Source organism: Pavona decussata, unplaced genomic scaffold (genome assembly GCF_977016875.1).
Source record: "Pavona decussata unplaced genomic scaffold, jaPavDecu1.1 SCAFFOLD_225, whole genome shotgun sequence".
Classification (NCBI taxonomy): domain Eukaryota; kingdom Metazoa; phylum Cnidaria; class Anthozoa; order Scleractinia; family Agariciidae; genus Pavona; species Pavona decussata.
In genome coordinates this window covers 748,481-771,500 of record NW_028145630.1, presented here as the reverse complement: position 1 = coordinate 771,500, position 23,020 = coordinate 748,481, and the positions used below count along the sequence as shown (strand labels likewise).

General features: G+C 40.6%; 2 protein-coding genes across 3 annotated transcripts; both read right to left on the bottom strand.

Annotated features, from left to right (window-relative positions):
* Window positions 1-1,064: 1,064 nt before the first annotated feature.
* Window positions 1,065-9,089, bottom strand: LOC146458950 (uncharacterized). Of its 2 annotated transcripts, XM_085090139.1 has the most exons (8): window positions 8,947-9,052; window positions 8,579-8,688; window positions 6,337-6,463; window positions 5,498-5,867; window positions 4,917-4,980; window positions 4,213-4,348; window positions 3,632-3,805; window positions 1,065-2,890 (listed from the first exon to the last, which is right to left on the bottom strand). In XM_085090139.1, the coding sequence occupies exons 3-8, from the start codon at window positions 6,437-6,439 to the stop codon at window positions 2,769-2,771; spliced, it is 969 nt and encodes a 322-aa protein (XP_084946265.1). In that variant the 5' UTR covers window positions 6,440-6,463; window positions 8,579-8,688; window positions 8,947-9,052; the 3' UTR covers window positions 1,065-2,768. The 2 variants fall into 2 exon arrangements, with proteins under 2 accessions (XP_084946265.1, XP_084946264.1); XM_085090138.1 differs by lacking the exon at window positions 8,579-8,688 and having other exon boundaries at window positions 8,947-9,089.
* Window positions 9,090-11,592: 2,503 nt separating this feature from the next.
* Window positions 11,593-22,694, bottom strand: LOC146458949 (uncharacterized). The gene is made up of 6 exons (XM_085090137.1): window positions 22,255-22,694; window positions 18,681-19,041; window positions 17,093-17,156; window positions 15,197-15,353; window positions 13,619-13,765; window positions 11,593-12,120 (listed from the first exon to the last, which is right to left on the bottom strand). Exons 1-6 carry the CDS (start codon window positions 22,322-22,324, stop codon window positions 11,999-12,001), a joined length of 921 nt encoding a protein of 306 aa, XP_084946263.1. The 5' UTR covers window positions 22,325-22,694; the 3' UTR covers window positions 11,593-11,998.
* Window positions 22,695-23,020: the final 326 nt, after the last annotated feature.

The following is a 23,020-nucleotide window of genomic DNA, read 5'->3' as shown; positions in this document are numbered from 1 at the left end:
TATTCAAGTGTAAGTTTTTTCCTAACAATTAAAGATTGTTAAGAGACTTTTACCGTCTCTAAATTGAATATCAATTTATGTTTTCTAACTAATCGCCTCAAATTCTTATCATACCAATTATGAGAACCTGATAGTAAATCACGACAGTGTCCTCGAATTTATTCCGGTCTTCGTGCGTCAGCCTCACGCAATATATTGCACGGCGAAGTTACTCAGGAACTTATAAAGAGGTATAAAACAATCGGAAGCCAATGCAAATTTACATTACTTCACTGTGGTTTCCAATCCAAGGGTCGGAATATTGGGCAGTTCGCGAGGGCTATAATGATTGCATGAATTGTTGAAAAACCCAAGAGTACAATTATAATTTTTTCCCTAATCTCCAAGTCACTCTCAGCACATGTAAAAACCTATCTTCTGAAAACACGATGCAATCCCATTTCAGTTTGTTGATCAGGACAGTGTCCCTCGCGTAATCGATAAAAACTGCGTTCAGTAGGCATTGAAATCAGTGTTTAGTTTCATTTTCAGTAGCTAAAACCAGTGCTTTACCCTCGACCGTTCCGGTTTGTAACCTTATTTAGCTCAAATACTCAAATTCGTTATCTCATTTTGGAAGCTCGCGGTATGATGGAGGCAGCATCAGAAAGTGCAAAAACACTTTTGTAAACAATAGAAACTGAAGCAGTATCATGAAGAGTAACAATACAATTTTAGAGAATTCACGTTCATCTTTAGCCACAAAAGTTTGTCTTGAGGGTTTTTTTTTCCTTATATGGGGCCTCGCGCAGTCGATGTCTTTTCAGAAGGGGCGCCTTTGAGAGCATGAGGCGCTTAAGCTTGGAGGAAAAGTATTAAACAAACACTCATCCAAATAGGGCCCTTTTTAGAGGGGGAGGGGAGGGTTATTGGATGGAATGCGCTGTGGTGAGTTGTAACCGAGCTGTTGCGTTTGTATGGGAGGGGAGGGGTAAATGAATATTTAAGAAACAAATCGACATTAGAAGGGCTTTCTTAGTTCTAACGTTATCGAGAAATGGGAAGATATTCATTTAAAAGACAGATATTTTAATTTTATATATTTTATTAAATTAAGCACACGCTCAACTTTGTTTATTGTGAGTATATATACCTGGGGCCAGATTCTCGAGGTTCTCCTAAGTTAAGAAATATCCTATGTATTGTTTCTCAACAATAGACTATTGCTGGACTAACAATAGGCTATTGTCAAGAAACATAGCCTGCGTAGCTGGTGGTTTTGGCGGGCGGGAAAGCCGGGCCAAAACGAGTGGTGCAGTTGCGGGGGAAATGGGGCGAGAGCCGCGAAACCGCGTCAACGAGCGGCTTTGGCCCTCGTGCCCGGCTTTCCGGCGAGGCCACCGACAAAAACCGCCAGCTACGAAGGCTACAAGAAACATTACCAATTATATATCTTAACTTTGGAGGGCTTTTTGAGTCTGACCCCTGTATAATAAATATCATGAGAACGTTATGTACAACTTTAACGGTAAGTAAATATAATACAGCGCAGGCTAGGCGAATGAGAAAACATGCTCGAACCTAGCTAAAAATCTATTAATTTTATATAACATGTGAAGCGAAGTTGACTATTTTCAATTACTTTGTTTGTTAATTTGAGGCAGTTTTGGGCAAAGAGGCAATAAACCTATAAATAGCTGGTTACAGAAACTGTGTTCGCTTATCATTTAACACCGATCTTCAAAGTCTATTGACTTTACTTGATTCACTATTGTAGTACTCGGTTAAACACCTTTTCCTAGAAAAGATAACAAACATGGTAAAACATATGTAACGTAAAAAAATAAATTAATTAAAACATATTTCAGACACCTAAAAACCTAAATTGACATTTCTAATTGCTACAATGCACTGCGCACGCAAGCAGCTCGTGACTAACCATTTTTCTTTCATGTTACACGTCCCGCATAAACAAAATTGCAGAAACATGTGTATACAGTCGACTCCCGATGACTCGAACCTCGCGCTAGCTCGAACCAATTTTCCTTTCCTTTCAGGTCATTTTCTATATAATTTTACCCTCGATAACTGGAACTCCCGATACCTCGAAACTTTTTCAATTTCCCTTGAAGGTTCGAGTTATCGGAAGTGGACTATACTTTCACTTTATGAGCAGTAAATATTTCCGCAACAAACTGTAGCAATGACGTCATGAACAGCATCCGGAAATAAAGGGTTGCGAAATCCTGAAGTCATTGATTCCGTTGCTTAAACATACTGAAACGTTCACTATAAAGGTGATGTTACACAGGACAATTTTCAGCAACATTTTTTAACGCAACATAGCGTGCGGACAACTTCTAACGCCACACCTTGTTGCAGCAAAAACTTTTGAACACTTGAAATACGTTAAATGCGCTATGTTACTAGATAAACACTTTCGTTCCCTCTAACATCGCCTTAAGAGTCAGTCGAACTTTGAACTAGTCTATACTAAATCCCAGCTGATCTTGACTGGAAAGTGAAATGGAATTAAGCATTATTACATACTATCAAACAAAGGAAGAACGTTTCCTGTCTGTTCTATCATTTGTAAATCCTCGGGAATGCATGACGACGTTTGCAATTTCTCGCTGTTTTTCTTTCAGGTTCTAAGCGCGTACAGTGAACTTTTGTTGTCTTGTTTTTCAACCTCGTGTGAAATTCCTTTCGTGCGTAAGTCAGTTAGATACAGGACAGACCAAGCCTTCTTTACTGTTCATATCCGTAATAACAAGACCATCGTGATTTTATAGATCTGTTTCCCTGTCTTTTGGTGACAGAGGTGCCGTATAGCTGTCGTCATCACTGTACGAGTACTTGGCGTCTTTTAAGGAATCTGTAGATCCCGACTCCACTGCCACCTCTAGATCTGGAAGAGAAAAATTTAGAAAGCTTGATTATTCATTTATTCATTTATTTCGTTATTTAACAAGATATGTCGTTCCTTTAGAAATGAGACAAAAATCCAACCCAAAGTTTACATTTCCCAGTTAAAAAAAATGCCATTTCTCAGCTGACAGTTAGCTCGGCCTATGCAAACCCTAAGTAAAGTACTGATCAGTAATTTTTATGAGTGGATATGAGTGGATGAATGGGAATGCCTAAGGATTTCTTTCCCAGAATCTGAAGTAGTTCAGAATTTTAAGGTTATTTCACCGAATTACGTAACTAAAGTTTTGATTGTACGAAGAAAACGTTTAAGTGGCATGAGTATCTTCAAATTTTCCTTTTCACAGGCCATTCCCGCGTTGCCTTGAGCCTCATTGTAAAAGCGAGACTTTAGTGCAAATTTTTTGTTATGAAAATTAGCTTTTATTCAAATGTACACAAACCTAATTTTTATATGAAAAGCTTTTGCACTTAATGTCGCTTACATGATGAAGTTCACAACAAATCAGAGATGGCCTATTTATACATTTGCTACCAAACGTTCGCTGGCATGGCAAGTGTTTTTCCTGGTGTAGCTTGCAATCTCGCTATTGAACCACAGAGTAGCCTTCCTTTTCCGTTCTGACCATTTTTTCAGATCCCAGGACGTTTTTAGCTTTCAACAAAACGCCATCATTTCTTTAAGTCAGAGTCAAAAAAAAAAAATTTACAAAATACTTACAGGGTTGATTTATTTCGTCTTCTGTCTTGTTCGAGTCTGGCCTGTCGAGAGGGGATTGGGTGGAGTTCTGTCTCTTTCTTTTTCGTACCCAGTGCACCAGGGTGCAGATGAGGATGATGATAAGCGCTGCTTGACCAATCAGGAGTGTGATGAACATGCGGTAATGTGGATCAGCTGCAAAATTGAACAAACGCATTTCATACTTAGGCCAATTATTATTATTATTATTATTATTATTATTATTATTATTATTATTATTATCATTAAATTACGTCCAGTAGGGCCGTGTCCAACCTAGGGACATGAGGCACTACTGGAAAAAAGTTACTTGATTGACATGGAGTCTGCGCAATATGTGGGCTGTTCCAATTATAGTGAGCCTGAGCATCGACACAAAAGAATCCTTTAACGGGGTGATTCACTTCTGATCGCGTTAAATTATCACAGATACGCTACAGGCAAGCAATATCCAGACGATCCAGAGAACAATTTAGTTTAGCGTGTTGATAAACAAGATTGCGTTTTTGAGAGTTTAAAGCTAAAATAAAAAATTTCGGTTTGTATGATTTGCGCATACTTACTTCCAATCCTGTGAGTACTGGCCGACACGTCTAGGTTTACACAGCTACAGTCAACATCAATGGCCATTTTCTTTTGTGTGCACTCAGCAACTGCACTGTCCCGGCATCTACAGCCACAAATTTCATTGCTCCAAGTCTGTGAGATCGCAAAAAACAAATAAATGATTACTTGTTACTACCTGTACCATATGTGTGTCAGCATGAAACTATCACAGCTTATAAGGAGCGTTATATATGTCAATAAAACTATAAATACGGAGAAACATACGCGTGTGCAAGTTAGTTCGGGGAGAATATCGATCCGGAGAAATAAAGTTCGAGCTAGCCACCTGCTTCCCTAGTGGACGAGCCAAAGTGGCCTGCGACTAGTTTACCTGCAATTTGTTTCGCGAACCTTTTTGTAGGGAAACTGTCTTTTACGAGCCGGCGAGGAAAATGGGGTGGGGATACTTTTTGTCAAGTTAACTCTCCAACGTTCTCGCCAGCTTGCAAATGACCGATTCACAACCGACAGACTTTTACGAAAGACCAACCAAGTGAACCTGCTCGCGCAGGTTAAGCCCGGAGAAACGTTCGAGTATAGTGCTATCCTATCAAAATTGATCTTCTTACTTTATTCTATCTGTTGGCAACTCTGTTTAAGGCATGTGAGTTACTGAACTGCTCAGTAGAAATATGAAAATCGAGAAACAAAGCTGTCTTACCATTCTTAGTGGACAGTGGTCAGGTGCGCGAGCACACTCACATCTGCACATATGTTTGTTCCACCTAGAATTGAATTCATAAGATAAAGCACTAAGCATATAAGATAAAGATATCGTCATGGGATAAGGAACTGAGAAAGTTGAAAGCCATACTGAGATTCAACTTGAGTTTGGGATAAGCTTCTACCGATAAAAAAGATAAAGAACTGAGAAGTTTTTATTTCTAGTGCAACCTAGCCCAATTTTTTCCATGTTATCGTTTTGAACTTTGTAGCTTTCAAAATTGTTAAAAATCATATATCTGGTAATGAAAATCTTGCGCGTAAAACAGTTTTGCGACTACTGAAATGCTCATTTCTTTTCCTTCAAGTTGCGCATTAAGCGTATGTTGTTTATACCCTTTTCCCGCTCTTGGCGTTACTTACAGGTTCCCCGGACTTGACATCAGTTGAACGTTTTCTATCGCTTAGCAACACACGGATATATTTGTTTTGAACAGTTAATTGCAAAGACGTAAGACATGCAAAAGGGAGAGCTGTCAATTTCCCTGTCGCTCAAGATAGAATAGATGATAAACGCACCTGAAACCTTCTTTGCAAGCGAGTTCTTTCGGGGGTCCATTCGGGTACCTGCATTTGCAGGCGCACTCGTCTTCGTTCCAGTCCTCCACGGTAAAATCACAATCATCGGCGCTGTTGATGCATTCGTCTATACAACGAGTGTGGTTTCTAACAGTCATAGTGCTGGCTTCAAAGTTCGTCGCAAGGGGATAAACTCTGATGTTTAATTCCTCGTAACTGCTAGGTACACAGCGCCGCGTTGAAGGGCCATCTATGAACCCCGACCCTGCACAGCGATGCAGTTTGACAAAATACGGGAAGTAGCGGTGATTCCCAGGGTCCAGTGCGACTACACTCTCATGGGGTGTCCCACAGTAGACATTACCCAAATCTAAATAAAAAAAGACAATGCTCATTATCGTTATGCAGACACTTTCGTAATGAGCGAAATTAAAATTGATTTCCCTTTCTATACATGGTTTTTCAAAGTGGTCTTCAACTATACAATAATCCTAAAAAAAAAAAAAACAGAAGAATATTACAAAATACGAATCCCCCAAATACATGCCCAATGGACTGTTAGGTGGCACGGCTTGTTTACTCGCTCTATTTGTCCACTGTTTTCTGGTCCAACAAGACGGCCTTGAGACACGATAGATTTTACCGCATTTTTAACAACTTTATTGGGGAAAATCCCGGGGGGAAAATAAAGCGCTTCTGCTGGCCATAAAAAAAATCTCGCCAGTTCTCCGGCCAGGCTATAGCAGACCAAATTTTTTACCTTGAGATTAGATACATCATTCTCCTCCTCGTCCATGTTCAGTTTCACAAAAACTGAGTTTGGGCAAGAAAGCACTAACCTTTGATGTTTTTGTCAGCTGCACTGGTATCCAGGCGCTCCATCAGAACCAGTGACATTAAAATCAGCAATTTACCAATCAGACTGTAACTTTTAGTTGCCATATCTTAAAGTGACTTGTGAAGTACCTGGAAAAAAAAGTTCGAAACCTGTCAGTAAAATCTTAGCGATTCGTGACATTGTAATTATTTGGGTCGTCACGCAACGCTTATCTGGAGAAACGTTTCGTGACTTGTTGAAGAAAGCGTTCATGACTACATGTACCTTGGTTTAAATAAGTTTGTTTCAAGGGAAGACGTTTCCCGGACCTTGTGTGTATGTACCTACGGAAGGGGGTCTGGTGAAAGTCTATTATTTAGTGGTGATTTTGTTTCGAGTGCTATCGTAACCCTTACAATATATAACACTGGCTCTAGAAACGAGGCAGAAGTTGCTTCCTTGAAATGCGCGAGAGAAAAAAAAAAAAGAAAGAAAGAAGGAAAGAAAGAAACCCTCTCTCATCGTAAATTACTCGTCGGCCACATTCAAGTGCCGTATGGAACAAGGCACGATTAATTAACTCCATATTCTTTCATAACGGGAAGTTAATTGAACCGGATGTGGTGTGAAGCGATGATTGTGTATACATGGGTTGAGCTTCCTGTTTAAACAACACCCAGGAAAACATTCAAACACAGGTTTTCTTAGAAAATCTGCTTCAAGCAATATTTTTACAACGTCGTCGCAGCCGTTTGATGACGCAAACTCACGCCTCTTAATGTCTAAACGACCATGAATAAACCTTTCGTTCACCGTCTATTTAGCATTTCCACCCATGTCACCAATTTGGCTGTATTGGACACTATGAGGCTCTATAAAGATAGATATTTGGTTGGAGTGCGAAAAATAACCTATTAATCGATGCATACATCATGACTAAACCAAATAAATGTCTTTTAATTAAGAGACCTCCTGACAAGTTCATTTCGGTTCAGGGGCCCGTTTCTCGAACGTCCCGGTAACTTATCGGGCACGATAAGTGTCTTTGGTGATAAATGTTTCTTAGCAGAAGTCCATTTTTGTTGCTTTGAATACTAAATTTTAAAACCTTATAATTCTATGAGAACATTGGGCAAGTATCATGTCTCTAATCACTGTGTTATCGGCGAAAAAAAAAATTAAAACTGATATACTCATCGGGCCCGATAAGTTACCGGGACGTTCGAGAAACGGGCCCCAGTATTCATTGACCTGAGTTTCAGCTATAAATTTACTCAGTTACATGCATTGAAAATTACTTGTCTCGTGTGTCTTGTAATCAGGTCTGGTAGTGAAAACAGCCAAAGTATCAGTTTTCCCAAGCAACTCGGTGGTGCAAAATGGACGTGATATTGGAATGGCCACTTGACCATAAACCTGCAGTCTGCATATGTATACACGTGACTCTGGTCACTACATAGCAACTTTAACATCACTCATCACCCACTATCTATAGGAAGATATTATAGTTTATATCAACAGTGTTTGCGTCACACGATCTTATACTACTCAAATTTAACTGGGTCAGTAAGAGAAGTTTTTCAGGCACGTTTCAGTAAGCATTAATTGCCTTAAACCATACTATGATTTCGAACTTAGATTCTTTTCGAGCTCATAATCGCTCAGGTAACTTATTCGCAGATTTCATAGCCCCGTGCTAAGGTGTAAAATTGTCCAAAGAACGAGGAGGATAGGGAGAATTGTAATTTGACCAAACGCCCATCAAAGAGATTCAGACCAGAAGATCGGAATGGATCAGAGAGTTAAGCTTACAGGCGCTCTTCGTTTATGTAAAATCGTGTACGTAAATCGGCAAGAAACGTCCTGCCAACTCAGTAAGTTTTTTCCGTTCGTTGTACGGTATGTAATACAGATAGAAAAAGCCGTCGCTTGTTTAGGAAAAGTTTGGATCTACTACACAGGCTCCGCATCTGAGTTCAATAGCTACGTGAATTTCTGTTTTTGTTTTTGATTGAAATTTCTCACGCTCAGAAAAGCCGGGGGTGATTAATTTTACAGCCCATTTAAACTTGCACGAAATTTACCTCTGATGATGGGTAGGATTAGAAGACTTTGAAGTTAGTTTGTTTGTACAGAATTTGTGAAAGAAAGAATGACAGATCTTCAGAAAACCTTCTGATCGCTTTATACTGATTCAAAGCAAATAAACCTTTACTAACTTCTGTTAGCGCAGTAACCTAACCCTCATTTACAGATTACCGTACCGTAATCACTGCGCTGTAATCCACACTCTTTCTCCAGCTGTTTCTCGCACTTCAAATTTCAAGCACCGTTCACTGAATGCAGTGCTGTGAGACCACGTTGGTTGTCAACCCTTCGAAGTTACAGCGTTTGTAAAGAGAGAGCGGTGTTTTAAGTGATATTCATGAACTGCAATGCGTCGCAAAAATTTGCATTTGACTAAGTGCACACAAAAGCAATTCATTGGAGATTACATGCATTATACACGAGTCTTACAAAGTCCATTATAAAGACAAACGAGTGTCATTATGCTTTTTCGGAGAGGCTGCGGCAAATTTGGGACCAGAGTACAGCTACTTATAGCGCCGCAGTAATATCATGTTTAGCTTACCGGTATCTTTCGTTTCTTCCTTCCAACTTTGCTCCGCAAATTCCGAGCTTGCACTCTCGTTCTTGAGTGATGGGTCTGATTTTGAGCAAACATGAGGCCGCATGATACGCCGCACTGCGTTTTAGCTTATTTCAACACAAGTACTTCCGGTCCATAATGACGTCAATAGAGGTCAAACTTCGTGACAACGTTACCAAACATGGGGAAGGCGTGGGATGAGAAGTCACAGACGATGCATGGCGTGATCAGGTTATAAACTGTGAACATGGACAATAATTGGCTTCACCGGCGATGTCCAATGATGACGCTTATTCACGCTCAAACGGATGGCGTGTATTTTCGCGCGCCCAAGCGGTCGTTAATTTTAAGCCTGACAAATCTTCCCCATGAGTCGAAAAAAGATTGGTATGAATTTTCCCTTGAGTAAACTTATAGAAGTTTACTTCAGTAATAATTTGAAGATTATTTATATTACCTGAGTTTAGGAGGAGCCCATTGTCTAAGAGTTTACATCCCGTTTACATAAAATAAGGATGAAACTGAAATTTGTGATACAAGGTGTCAAAAAAAAAAATTGATAAGCATTTTTTCAAACTTTCACAGATGTTTACTGGCATGTTATATTGGATCCACTCAAGGTACCCAATAATTCCCTGAATTCCCTTCTTTTTTTTTTTTTTTTTTAATTAAGGCTGAATTTTTAAAACTTGACTGCTGGGCTTGAATAACGGCGGACAGACAATGACTAGCTGCGGTATCATTGAAAGCTTCAATACACCCTTCAATGAATCGATCTTTTACCCACAAGAGTTCCTAACACTAAGCTTAAAGTTTGAAAATTTAACATTTTAGTTTTGGAAAATACTCTGAATAATAGAAGAAGCTGCTCTTGGCGAGCTGCCACCCTTGGGTGGAAGGAATTAATCCAAAAACCAAACTTTGCAGGGAATCACGACATTTGAATCTTCCAACGTTTTTACATATAAGGAGCGAGGTTGTGGTTCCGGTTTTTTAAAAATAAAATACAAAGAAAACCGCTAAGTTACTGAATAAAGATGGCTCAAAATTCCTGTCTTTCTCAGAAAACTTTTGGTGAGTTAAGCTTCCTGCATTTGGTAATCAGGAAGGGCATGACACAGAAAACACTTCCGGAACAAAAAGAACGAGACGAACGGACATCATTGTTTGTATTTTGTGGTTATACGGAATTTGCAGTCTTTGTTCTCAAAAAGCAGCAATAAAACAATAATTTAACCCTCTGGAGATTTGTTAACCGCATGAGGCCGTGCAACGCACGCTTCTACGTTTCAATAATGCAGTACTGAAGATCAAGAAAAAGGCACTCAGTTTGCCAAACATGAATTTTAAATGACGTAGCCTGCTTTAACTTTCCCTGTAGCTGCTGCGCGGTGAGGGAAAGGAGTGGAGAGTGGCTGGAGGGGGGGGGGGGGGGTGGGGATGAGCGTACTCAGGTAGATCAGCGACGAGAAGGTGCGAAGACCTTTTTGGGGTTTTAAATTAGCGACCGAAGACTTTATTGGCGATTGGAAAATTTCTGTTGGACTCCTTTTATCAGTGGGAGAGGGGAGGGGAAGATTTTGACAAGGACTTTTAAAGGGTTTTATGCGGAGTAGAATGATCGTTTTGGGGTTACGTTCTTGGCTGTTACAACCTCGTTCCCAGGTATTGTTCGGATTGTTCTGGGAACGAGGCTGTGGCCGTTGGACTTTGTTGAGGCCCAGCCCACCTAATAGGCCATCTTTAGTGTCAAAGCCTTGCCTCATTTGAACCCACCCACTCCCCCCCCCCTACAAAAGACAACAGCTCGACTGACCAACGTAATGAGGTGATTCTACTTCTTTAAGGCTTTTAAATTTTTTCTTCCCTTCTCTTTCCTTGTTTGTATCGTTGATGAAAGAGAATACAGCAATTTGCCTACATCTTGAAATCAGTCCCAATCGTTTCTCAACATTTTAATAGCTGTACATGTTAAAATTGTGAGAAATTTTTTAAATTAAAGTTATTCTTACCCTATGAAACACTATAGTTACAGCGGATACAGCATGTAAACGAGGTTCCTTTCCATGTCCGTGACCGCTGGGTTGTAATAGCTTGCAGGCTCAACTTTATTTTAATTTTGGTCAAAAAGTGACAACAAATTTGTCTTCGGGTTCTCTTCTTTTCATTGAAGTAATAATTACTTTTTTTTACTTGGATAGAGCGGGTTTCAATCGAGTGTCGTAAAACCAAAACCCAAGTAATTACTCTGGCCAATCACAACAGACGCAAACTGCGCGACGATCCAATCAGAATTTGAAGCAAATACATGTAACCGGCGCGGGAAAACGCGTGCGGGCGAGTCGCGATTGGTTTTGGGTTTGTTTCTTATTGGTTGAGAAAGTGGCGCGAGTTTTTAGCCAATCACAGAGCGTAGTAATGCAAAACCAAGGTAAACGTGAAATTACTTTCGACACTTAATTGAAAACCGTTCTAAGTGACTGTATATGAATATACAGACTATTAAAATAAAAGCAACTAACTACTAACAACGTAACGGCCATTTCCTCTCTTGTGACAGTTAAATATTTACTATTATATAATACACCAAAATATTACGTTAGATGCTAACAAACCGAAGCGTACAAAATTATATTTCCATTGCGCATATGCCACACATTGACATTCCAATCCTAGCAGTATGCAGAATGTTTGTCCCATGAACCTAGTTTAATGGCATTAGCTCCCACGAGTCTCCTGTAGCTCAGTGGTGAGCATCCGAACTAGTGGTAATCGGAAGGTCTAAGGTTCGACTCCTGATAGGAGCACTCGAATTGTTTTTCCGAGTATGCCTGTGTCATTAACTGATTAATACATCATTCTCTATCTATAACACCTTTGCGTTTGTATGCAATCCATTGAGTTAGTTTATCTCGATACGGACCCGGCTAAAGACCACTCTGACACAACTCATCGCACGCTTCTGCGATTCCATATACTGATCACATTGTCGATGTTAATCATGTCTTTCTTTATACACTCCTTCCTATGACCATCAAATCTGACTTGTTCGTCCTATGGTGGGACTGTCGTCGTGACTTCCGCTGTTCTTCGTTGCAGTTACATCAGGAGCGCCCAAATTTCCATTCGCTCTGTTTGCATTTTCATTTGAGGTGGCTACAAGAGAAAAAAGGTCTTAGTCTAAGAGAACGACTATATAGCGAGTCTCATGCGCAGACGTTCTCTGAGTTCGAATAAATGAATACATGAGGAGTCCAAAGAGCGTCTCCTACAATATAGTCAAACCTCTTTAATCATTGCAAAGGGACAAAGCGCTGTGCTCGTATTACTGAGGCTTAGCGGTATCTCAGGGATCAGCTAACTCAGTAATTATCTATTTATTATTACACCCATTTTGAAATCACTGCATGGTAATCCTTAGAATCTGAATGGCTATCAACAGTGCCATTTGTTCACGAATCGCACTATTTTTTGCTCTAAATTGAATCCTATTTTTTAGCCCATCAAAATGTAAATGAAATAATAATAACCATGTTTCCTGAAGTGGATAAATAAATATTGATATTGACAAAAAAATCGGTGTGGTTTAAAATGGGTGTAATAAAGTGGTAACTGAACTTGGTGGTAATTGTTGGTCATGTCTGTAAGAAGAGGTTCCAAAGTATCAAAACTCTAATTTACCTTGGTTAGGGTTTAGTATCCGTTTTAATTTAAACGACAGAAGAGACGGTAAGAGGTTATAGATCCCTAATATTAACCCTTAGACACCTTCTCTTTAAGGCAGTGTTTGCCAGTGAACGACAGCTTTACTCCACCTGACTTTACTCTATCAGAACAAGGAAAGAATATCCAGTACAAGACCAACTGATTTCAACAATAGCGCTTCCTGCTGATAGTTCGTTTTACCGAACAAAACTATTTTTTCGGTTTACGATCTTACCCTGCAACGTAGAATCGCGGGTTGCCAGGGATCGCGCGTACGCACTATAACAAGTCTAGGAATGACACTCACTCGCATAGTGTTAGCCTGTTTAGCTTGGGGGTTTTGTTGGGGTTTGGTGGCCCGCGGCAGAGCCGCGAGAAGAATGGGGATGAGGACTAATCTTCTCGCGGCTCCCCCGCGGGCCACAAAACCCCAAGAAAGCCGCCAGCTATGCAGGCTGGCATAGTATGAGCTGTACTGAGTTTAGTTGATTACGTACCAATAATTAAACCAAAAGGAAGGAAGAAATAAGTTCGTTGTCGTATATTTATTTATCAAAGGGTTTCAAACAGTTAATTCCTCAGGCTGATTTCTCTTTGAAAAAAAAAATAAGAGTTGATAGTTTTGATGCGATGAACCGATCCGAGAAAAATAAATTCATTGAGAGGTTGTTTCATACCAAAACTGAAACTCCTGTGATCAAAAAATTGCACCTAGACTTCATGACAAAAACAGCTACAGATAGCGTGTGTAACAACTAACCAGCCAAACAACAACAACGGCATCAACTTCAGCGTTAAAGGAGGAACCGTAATATAATGATAATTTCAGTAGCGGAACGAAGCTTTAATTTAAGAGGTGAATGTAAATGAGAAAAAAAAGTTGAAAGATGTAGAAGAGCAAAACATTATACCTATTCAGGGCGACATGTTTTACAGTTAAAAACTGTACCTTTATGAGAGCGATGGCACTTGTCAATAATCCAGTGCATTACTCCTTTCTCATATCTCCAGAACAGGTACAAATCAAACAAGAAAACAAGAACGATCAGTTCTGCCACCATGACCGCTGCTAATCGCTCCCAGTTCATCTCTTCGGCTGCCGAAATAAGACAAGCGTGTAAAATGAGGCTGAACTGTTCTGAAACTCTTTCCCCTTTCATGTAGAATTTGTGTACGTCCGCAACGTGAAGTTGGAGAAAAAGGAGATTGTGGGCAAAAAAATCAACTGCTAATGACCAAATCTTTTTTATTAATCCACCGCACTGTTTCTAAAGGCTTGGGTAAACTGACATTTTCGGTCGCTAGTATACAGATAAACTGGACAAGTTATGTCTCGGAAGCTTAATGTTCTTCCAGAAAAGCTGTGTTTTTTCACTTTATGGAGCTTCTCCCGCCTATGCACCAAGGCTAAGTTCACACTGTACGGCTACAAAACTCGCATTGATCTTAAGTGCACTGGTATACACTTTAGATCTGCTGCCATACCAGCCAGTTTTGTACCGAATTTCCTTCGATCCGTCAAGGGTGCGCCACACATTTCCTGTAAAATCTAGCGACATGTTCGCATTGTATTGGGTACGGCTGTGGGACCGATGCGAATCCAAGACTTTACCCAAGTCCCGGGGGGGGGGGGGGGGTACTTGGGTTAAGTTTTGCTGGGTATGTGCCGCTGGCCTCTCAGAGCCCCTGCCCCATTATAGTCTATTTTGTGGCCAGTTGTAGACCCCATCTTCGTCACTTTTTGGGAAAATGTAATTTTCGTGATCCCAACTAAGTCACCTTTTTTTTATGCTTCTGCTTTCAAGAACAGAACAGAGCCTCTTAAAAGGAAGTAACCCCCCCCCCCCCCCCGGGACCAAAGTATGGAAGGGTACAAAACGTGCACGAAGAGGTGGTACAATGTGAATAGAAGGCCTCTCGATGTAAATTTCCAGTTGCGCATCTCAAACAATTCATGGTCAAAACTGTTATACTCGAACAGGACCCACCAAACCACAAAATAAATGGTGGACTCTGCCTGCACCCCTCTTCCTCAACCTCAAACGAGTGGTGTCTTTAATTCATAGCACCCCTCTATTCAGCAGTAAAAAAGTAAAATGAGCTTCAAACCTCACTTTTCTTGTTTATCTAGCAATACTGACTCTTCCTAGCTGAATATTTGTGTCAACTCAAATTTTAAAGCCAACAAAATTCTGTCGGTTATGTTCAGGAGAGAGCCGTGAAGTCGTTTCTTCGATAACCCCACCCCCCAGACAAGGTAGATCCTCTTCGAACAAACTTGCTATGACCAGTTCCCTAAAACGAAGTTGCAAAAAAACATTTCAGTACATCCTTGGGCGAACTGACACAGTACTAAACAGAACAAAAACACTGTGTCGACTTGCCTACAAATTTGAGCTCTATCAAATTTATAAACGCAACATCCCGAGTTTACGCAAGTCCTCAGGGATGAAAAGAAGTCACACATTTAAGTCACGGCAAATTGCGGCACTGGTTAGTCAAGCTTTAAATTTACAGACTGACTCACCGCTTCTTCTACCGGTAACGCCAGGACCTGGATTTGTTGTCGGAGGCGCTTGGTCTTCGCACTTACAGGTTGTTGCGTTGAGATATTTTTTCTCAGATTTACATATTTCCACTGCAGTCTGGGTGCAAACGCAACCACAAGCTTGGTGACTCCATATCTAAAACGATACAAGTGTAGCAATGAACACAGAGTACGCAGCATTTGTTAAATAGCTGGAGATTCTTTGAGTTCGATTGCCTGCGCTCATTGGTTGTTTCTTTGTCACGTGGTTGACTTAAATCAAATGTAGAAATCAAGGACCAAACATCCAAAATCGTTGCTCGCTTTTAGTTCAGAGAAATTTGGGCGTAAACCTTTTTTCGTTTGTACTGATCACTAAACCAAACATTTGTGCGCCGGATTACTCATGCATAATGCGCAGGCAAGTCTCACCAATTTCAAGGTAACTCTTTGAAAAATCCCAAGGAATTTTTTTTAAACAATGGCGACGGAAAAATAATAGGCAAATTTTCCTCAAAAGGGCTATTCTAATGCATGAAAACTATGCCTAAATGTTTACGGCTACGCATGGCCAAAATGGAAATAGACAAACGTTGGCTCGACGTTTTCAAGAGTTACCCTTGCGTCGTAGATTAAACGCGGTGACACTTGATGTAACTCATTTCTTTGAAAGCTCACTTGATTTCATTGTGATCTAGAACCAATTATTCATGCATAAGCAAAGTATTGAATATAAATTAGGCAAATGTTTGACCAGGTCACCGGGCTCATCCCCAGGCTGAACACTACCCCTTTAATACCCCCATCAGGCTGCTAACAGCCAATCTGATTCCAGAATTTTGTGATATTTTATTTTATTTAATTCAATATTTATCCAGGGGCATCCAATTTAGCAGAGCTAGTTTAAATGGAGCCCTGACACAGTACAAGACAAAACATTGAAACATAAAAAAAAAACTAGACAAATAATTAAGTTATAAATGCAGCATGTACCGCAGGCGTTATTGCTTAAGATGGCGCTTAAGTTTAGTTTTAAACTCACTGAACGCCTCTACCTGTCTAATGGTTCTTGGGATGGTGTTGTAAGTTCGAGCGCCGTTTATTCTGAAGCTCCCCTGATACTTAGCAGTTTTTGCGAAGGGAGGGCGCAACAAATCACGGCTTCTGGTGTTATAGCCATGGTAAAGATGCGCGTGCCTAAACTCTGAAAGTAAGTACGAAGGCGCTATTCCGTGAAGACATTTATGAACTAAAAGGCATTTGAGATAATTTCTGCGCGCTTGTATGTTGGGCCAACCAAGTGTTGATTTTAACTCCTCAGCCCCGACTGATCGACCTTCAATAATGCATGCAGCACGTCTATTTAGCTTATCTAGGTAATCTTTGCTCCCAGCCCCACAACTGTCCCAGACAGGCGAGCAGTAATCAAATAATGGCAAAACTATAGTATTGTAGAGCATTAGGCAAGTTGGCTTGGGGAGAACCTTACGCGCTCGACGCAGAACACCTAATCTTGACGAGATGTTGTTACCAATATATTCTATGTGATCCTTCCAGGATAGAGTGTTGTCTAGGAGGACCCCAAGGTATTTGAACTTATTAACCCTTTCTAAACGCGGGTTACTGATTTCTATAACTAGATCGTCAGCCTCTGCGGCCCTCTGATGGGTGCCAACAGGCATAATCTTCGTTTTCTCAAGATTAAGTATTAAAAAATTAGCATGAAGCCAGCTTAGGACATCAGTTAGGCCACCAGTTAACTGAGCTTGAATTTCACTGAAAGACTTGCTTGCAAAATAGATAAGTGTATCGTCAGCATAAAGCTCAACACTACAACCTTGAACCGCCAAGGGTAAGTCATTTATGTAGAAACAGTAATCTGAAAATAGCACTTGCCTGTCCAGGGGAACAAAACAGCACTGGTCCTCGGCACACACACTTACACTCAAATGAACTCCAACTACGACAAAGACAGACACGAAAGTCAGATTTTTAAACTCAAGGACTTTCCGAGTGGGGAAATCAGCTTTTGCGCCTGCACTCACTTCGTTCAGCGGATACACATCGAACCTTTGCAGAGGAGAGAGAGCTAATAACGCTGATTACACATTCATTTACTGAGACAAATGAATAAGGGAATCAGTTTCTAAAGAAACTGTGGTGCTGCGTCGATGGGGAGTGGAAACGAATGTTTGGTTTATCAACAGAGTCGATAGCTTAAGGTGGGGGTTCACCTGAAAGCCGTTTTCTAGCCGCTTAAAATCGGTCAAATGGAAATATCTTGTTCGCATTTCAAGAAATACAAAAACCCTCCATTCATAACACAAATCAATGATTTGGGGTGTTTTATGAATTTTTGGGTGATTTTTAGGTGTATTTGGAAGGAAATAATTTTTCTTGAAGGATTGGTAAAATTAAGAGAAATAAGAAATGTTGAAGATTTAGTGAAGTTTTAAAATTAGAATTTGTAGTTAATAATTAATAGACGGATACCAAGTTAGTCCACTAGCAACCTGGGGCGCTCTTGCGTGGTTATCGACTTTCTGTTAGTGTTCCAAAAATGATTTTCTTTCTTCTATGCATTCTTAAAACCTCTTCAAATTTCACTCAAATTCAGGTAGAGCTCCACCTTAAGGTAAATTGGCCGCCGTAAAGAGATTTGAGTGCTGACGTTTCAAGCGTTAGCGTGAGAGTTTTATAATTCAGTCTCATTTTCTAAAAGCGTGTCCGTTCAAATGAAAGGTACTAAGCATTACGTTCCTGCGTTGTTGATCAGGCAGCATTAGATGGTTCTAGCTGAGCCAGTCTGTGAATGAACTAGTCTGACCATGCATTACATTAAAAGCAATGAGCCGATAATGATTGAGTGCTTTCCCGTGGTTCCGTTAATTATGCAATCTCGTTTCCAGGGTTTCTCTTGACATCAGGGGGAGGGAAAAAGAGAGCCCACGGGAACGAGGTTGTTTATTATACTGAACAAGGCCAGGTTCAGCCTGCAAAAGTTACAGTAAAATGTATGGAGACTGAATAGGCCTAATTACGGTTTTCGACGCCATTTTGACGAGTAGGCAAACACGTCTTGAAATAACAGTGGAAATTCGATGTCAAATAATTTTCATAAAATATCGCTTCTGAAAAATTCATGAATTGGAAACTTTTGGCACTAGGAAAAGGATTTTAATAAGAAAAAATTGGAGGGATGTAGTTGTGCCAGAAAGCGTCCAGTCGTCTTTTGAACTTTCCATACATTTGTACTGTCTGTATAGCGAACCAGCCGTGAACTGCTACTAAAAATAATTCGCGGGAAAAAAATACAGGGAAATGTATTTAGGCATGTTTTTGATATAATTATTGTACCAACTGATAAAGAGTAGTTGTTCTGATCCGTTTAAGTACTACATGCAGCGTAATGCTAGAAAGTGATGGAAACCAGTACCATCCACCTTTACAGCTTTCAGTGCGTGTATTAAAGACCGACACATACCTGTACCTCTCCGGGCATGGTGTGGGTGGTTTGTCAGGATACTTGCATTTACATTCACAATGGTCATCGACAAACTCTTCATTTTTATCGCAGTCTTCAGGCCTCACAGCACATTGACAGATACAACTTGTGTGATTCTGAAAGGTAGCCACCTTTAAACTATTAGTATTCAAATCATAAACATTGCCGCTGACATTGTTCCAGGAGGCTGCATTACATCTTTGGATTCTGGGTGAGTGTGTTGAGCATGCGCCATCGCACCGGAACACTTCAACGAAAGCTGGATAGAATTGATAACGAGGGGCGTCTATTGGTATTAAGACTTTCCTGGCTCTGCATGAGACATCCTTGTTGATGAATCCTGCAAAATAGGTTGTTAACTGGTGTTAAGACGAAACTGCACTGATTGAAATAAAATAAAAAACTCAAAACACAAAATTAAATTAAATTAAATTAACCAAAATAAAAACTTGAACAGCACATGCTTCTACTAGCAATTAAGATGGTTATTTTAGTTTAAGAATACTCTTGAAGGGTAGCCTGCATTGCAGCCAGACTTGTCACTCAAGACCTCGATATAGTCCAGGGATTGCATAGACTGTCTACGACGCAGGCTATTGGGATCCTGTGTCTTATAGGGGGCCTCGATCGATGGTAACGGTCGGTATGTCGGTCGAGTCACGGTCGACTGACGGTCGATATCTCGGTCGATGTATCCGCCGAGTATCGGTCGATTGTCGGTCGAGTAGCGGGCGAGTATCGATCGAGCATCGGCCGCTATATAGGCGATGTATCGACCGATCATTGGATCACTTTCGGTCGAGAGATCGACCGACAGTCGGTCGCGATAGCATCGGCAGTGTGTCGGCAATATATCGGTGAACCGTCGGTCAAGTATCGGTAAAGTATCGGTCGACACGAAAAAGGAACGAGGATTTTGCTTCGCTGGCATATTTTTGCGCGTTCTCTTGACCTAGTATGGTAAAATGATGCAATAGTGCAAGAATAAAATGAGATAACGACAGACTATCGACCGACTATCGGTCGTTATTATATTGGCCATCAACTGATATGACGACCAATATAGCTGTGCACTATTTACACGAATGTTGATCGAGATAAGAACGAAGTGTCGAAAAACATAGAATATTGACACTCATGCCAACTCTCCCGGATTATCCGGGAGTCTCCCGGATACGGAACGAATCTCCCGGTCTCCCGTACGGGTGACTAAACCTCCCGGATAAAAGCGACTTGGCGTCTTATTTGTATAATAGGCTAGTATTTCAACTCAAATGTTCCATAAATTTAAGAAATATTGTGTCATGGCTACATTTGCATACCTGTTTTACCCAATCTGCCACAAACTTTGACGGAAACCAAAGAAAATACGCTTTTTGTCATCATTGCAATATAAACGACTTTCTGATTGGATAAACATTCAACCAATTAAAGAGCAGGACAAAAAAGCTGTAGTATTGTGCGAATTTTGTTTCAAAAAGGTGGGGGGGGGGGTAAGTGCATCAATTTTGCTTAGGGGGGAGGGTAGGGTAATGAGGGCGGAAGGGGGGGGGGGGGGTGCCCAGAAGAAAAAATCTCCAGATTTCAGATCTTCAGAGGTTGGCATCTCTGTATTGACCGATATATCGGCGATACTATCGGCCTGTAAGCGGTGAAATATCGATGACGTATCGGTGATGTGTCGGTGTATTGCTATCTATATCGGTCGACAGCCACCTCGGTCGATACGACGACCGCCATAGCGGTACAACATCCCTAATTATCGACCGAGTAGCGACCGAGGCTCGACCGAGATATCAACCGTCAGTCGACCGTGAGTCGACGGACATATCGACCGTTACCATCGATCGAGGCCCCCTATAAGACACAAGATCTGGCTATTGAAGGGAGGACGAGCTTCAATTTTGGTTTTCAGCGATACAATGACAGAACGTTAAACTTAATCTGATCAACTTTTTTCAAGTTTCAGAGCATTTGCAAAGTCGAGTTGGCTGGAAGAGATTTGTTGCTGACCCATGCTCTGGACTTAAGCAAGCCAGCTATTAGACTCCTTTGCAGCCATTAGGGCTCGTCACGCAACGCGCTCCTGGGGAAGGAGCACGTTGCGTGACCAAGCAACGGCTATGAAGGAGACTAGTCAGCTATGCCAATGGGTAAATGACGCATTTCCACATTACCATGGAATTAACACACAGTAATGGGGCGGCTCTCTGCAATCGTTTACATGCAGACATACATACAGGTTACAAATAATGGCAGCTAAAAAGCTGATGTGGATCTGCTTACAGTTATATTACTATAATGTAAACCAAAACGAAATTTAGGTAAGGCTTTTGGGTATCGAAAGTGCTATTAGAGTAGCAGAAAATTAATGGTCCCATATTTGTCAGCCTTGGCACTAACACCTTGTTGGCACCCACAGGTGGTTAGAACACACGGGTGACATTCCAGACTAGCTTCCTAAAAAATTCTGATGACTTGTGTCCAAACGATTATGCGTGCTCTCAAGTCCTGGGGCGAGTATCATTTGAATCCCCCGGTATTAGACTTTGAGGTGTATCAGCCATTGAAATTTATCCTATTCGCCTGTCCTTTGTATTCTAGTGTAATCATTGTACAATGTAGAGATCGTGCACCATTAAATAACTGCCATCTTGCTGAGAGATCGGAGATTGGCAAACCTACCGAGGTGGGAGGGGGGGGAGGGGGTGTTTAATCCTGCCAACGGACCCCTGGGTAGATTTGGTAAATCTCTCCAGGTTGCGCTCAACGTGAAAGGCAGCAAGATGGCGGCCGTTCGATCGAGAAATGCGATCTGAATTCTCCACGATCATACGGAAAAAAAGGAAAAAATAAACTAAACAGTATGGGAGGGGACGTGATCATCAGGGGTTTCATCCCTGTTCCGGGCCCAGTTAAACAAAGACTGGTTAAGGAAAACATGTCCGGGTACACGACCTGACTCAATTTTAAAACAAACATAAACAACACAAACGTCACAAAATTTATGTCACACAGCTACGGTAAGAAATTTGCCTGGTATTTTTAAAAACTTATTGGTCGAAATACACATAGAAAAGGAAGAAGAAAATATGTAAAAAATATTAAAAAGAAATATGTTATTAGTAGCGGTTTAGGCGTTTAGAAAGACAATTTGGTTCACATTCACAGACATGCCATGTTGTTCTTTTCTGATCTAATTAATGTATCCGCTGTAAAAGTTATTAGACTGTTTCGCTGATGTCAAGTCAAGTAAAATATAGCACGTGAATCAATCTCTAACGAATGAAGGACAGTGTTTGATAAGAACTGAAGTTACTTCTTCTGTGTACAATGCCAAAATACATGAATATATTTTTAATATATGTAAACACAAAGAGTTGTGGAATCCACCCGCATGCAAAATTTTTACAGACAAGAGTGCCAGATTCTGTGCGCTAAAGAATAGCAATTGTACAGATCTTTTGTTATCAAAACTGAATTATAAGGATATGAATAAAGCGGCGTAATCCCGTATGATATTTGCACTGACTATTGCCTTAGTTGTACTCACCTTGGACAAAGCCAACATTTGCAAAGCCGATTGTCAGGAATGTCGTAGTGAAGAACAACATAGCAGTCATTATAGCAGCCCTGGCGAGAAACGGCTTCAATTAACACGACGTCAATGTTTCAGTGGATGTTCAGTTTACAGCTGCAGTGAAAATTTCAGAAATTTGTAACATGTCACAGTTGACAGCCAACGGAAGCCGAATGCAAAACATCAGCAAACCCACGCTAATCCTCGTGATATTGAATTCAAGAGTACACTTTGAACCGAAGTAACGTCCGCAAAACACCAAAACGTTTTTTAACGAAAGATCTTCACTCTGTAATGGGAATTTGTAGTTCCAATCACAGTTATTCCTGATTTAGGTCACAATCCTGCGATGATTTATCTGGGTCGCTTATATTGTCTTGGTTGGATTAATTATTTATGACTACAAAGAATTAAAATAATCTAACACCCAATACTTATAAAACGCAACAACCGCAATTATGCGTACAAGTTACCATGGCGATAACGTATGCATTAACATATTTTTAAGCCGTGAAAAGAAAAATAGCTACCAAGAATGTAAAAAACAAACTATTAGTTATAAAGTTTATTTCTATAACAGGATATATTTGTCCGAGCCAGATGAAAATATGCTGCCGTAATGGCGGATGCAGGGGGACTGGGGAGGATTCCGGGGGTGGGGGGATGAATTCCCCCTTCCAAACCTGAACAAGTTCATACAAAAGGAAAAAATGGTAGAGCTAGTTTATCAAGAAAGTTA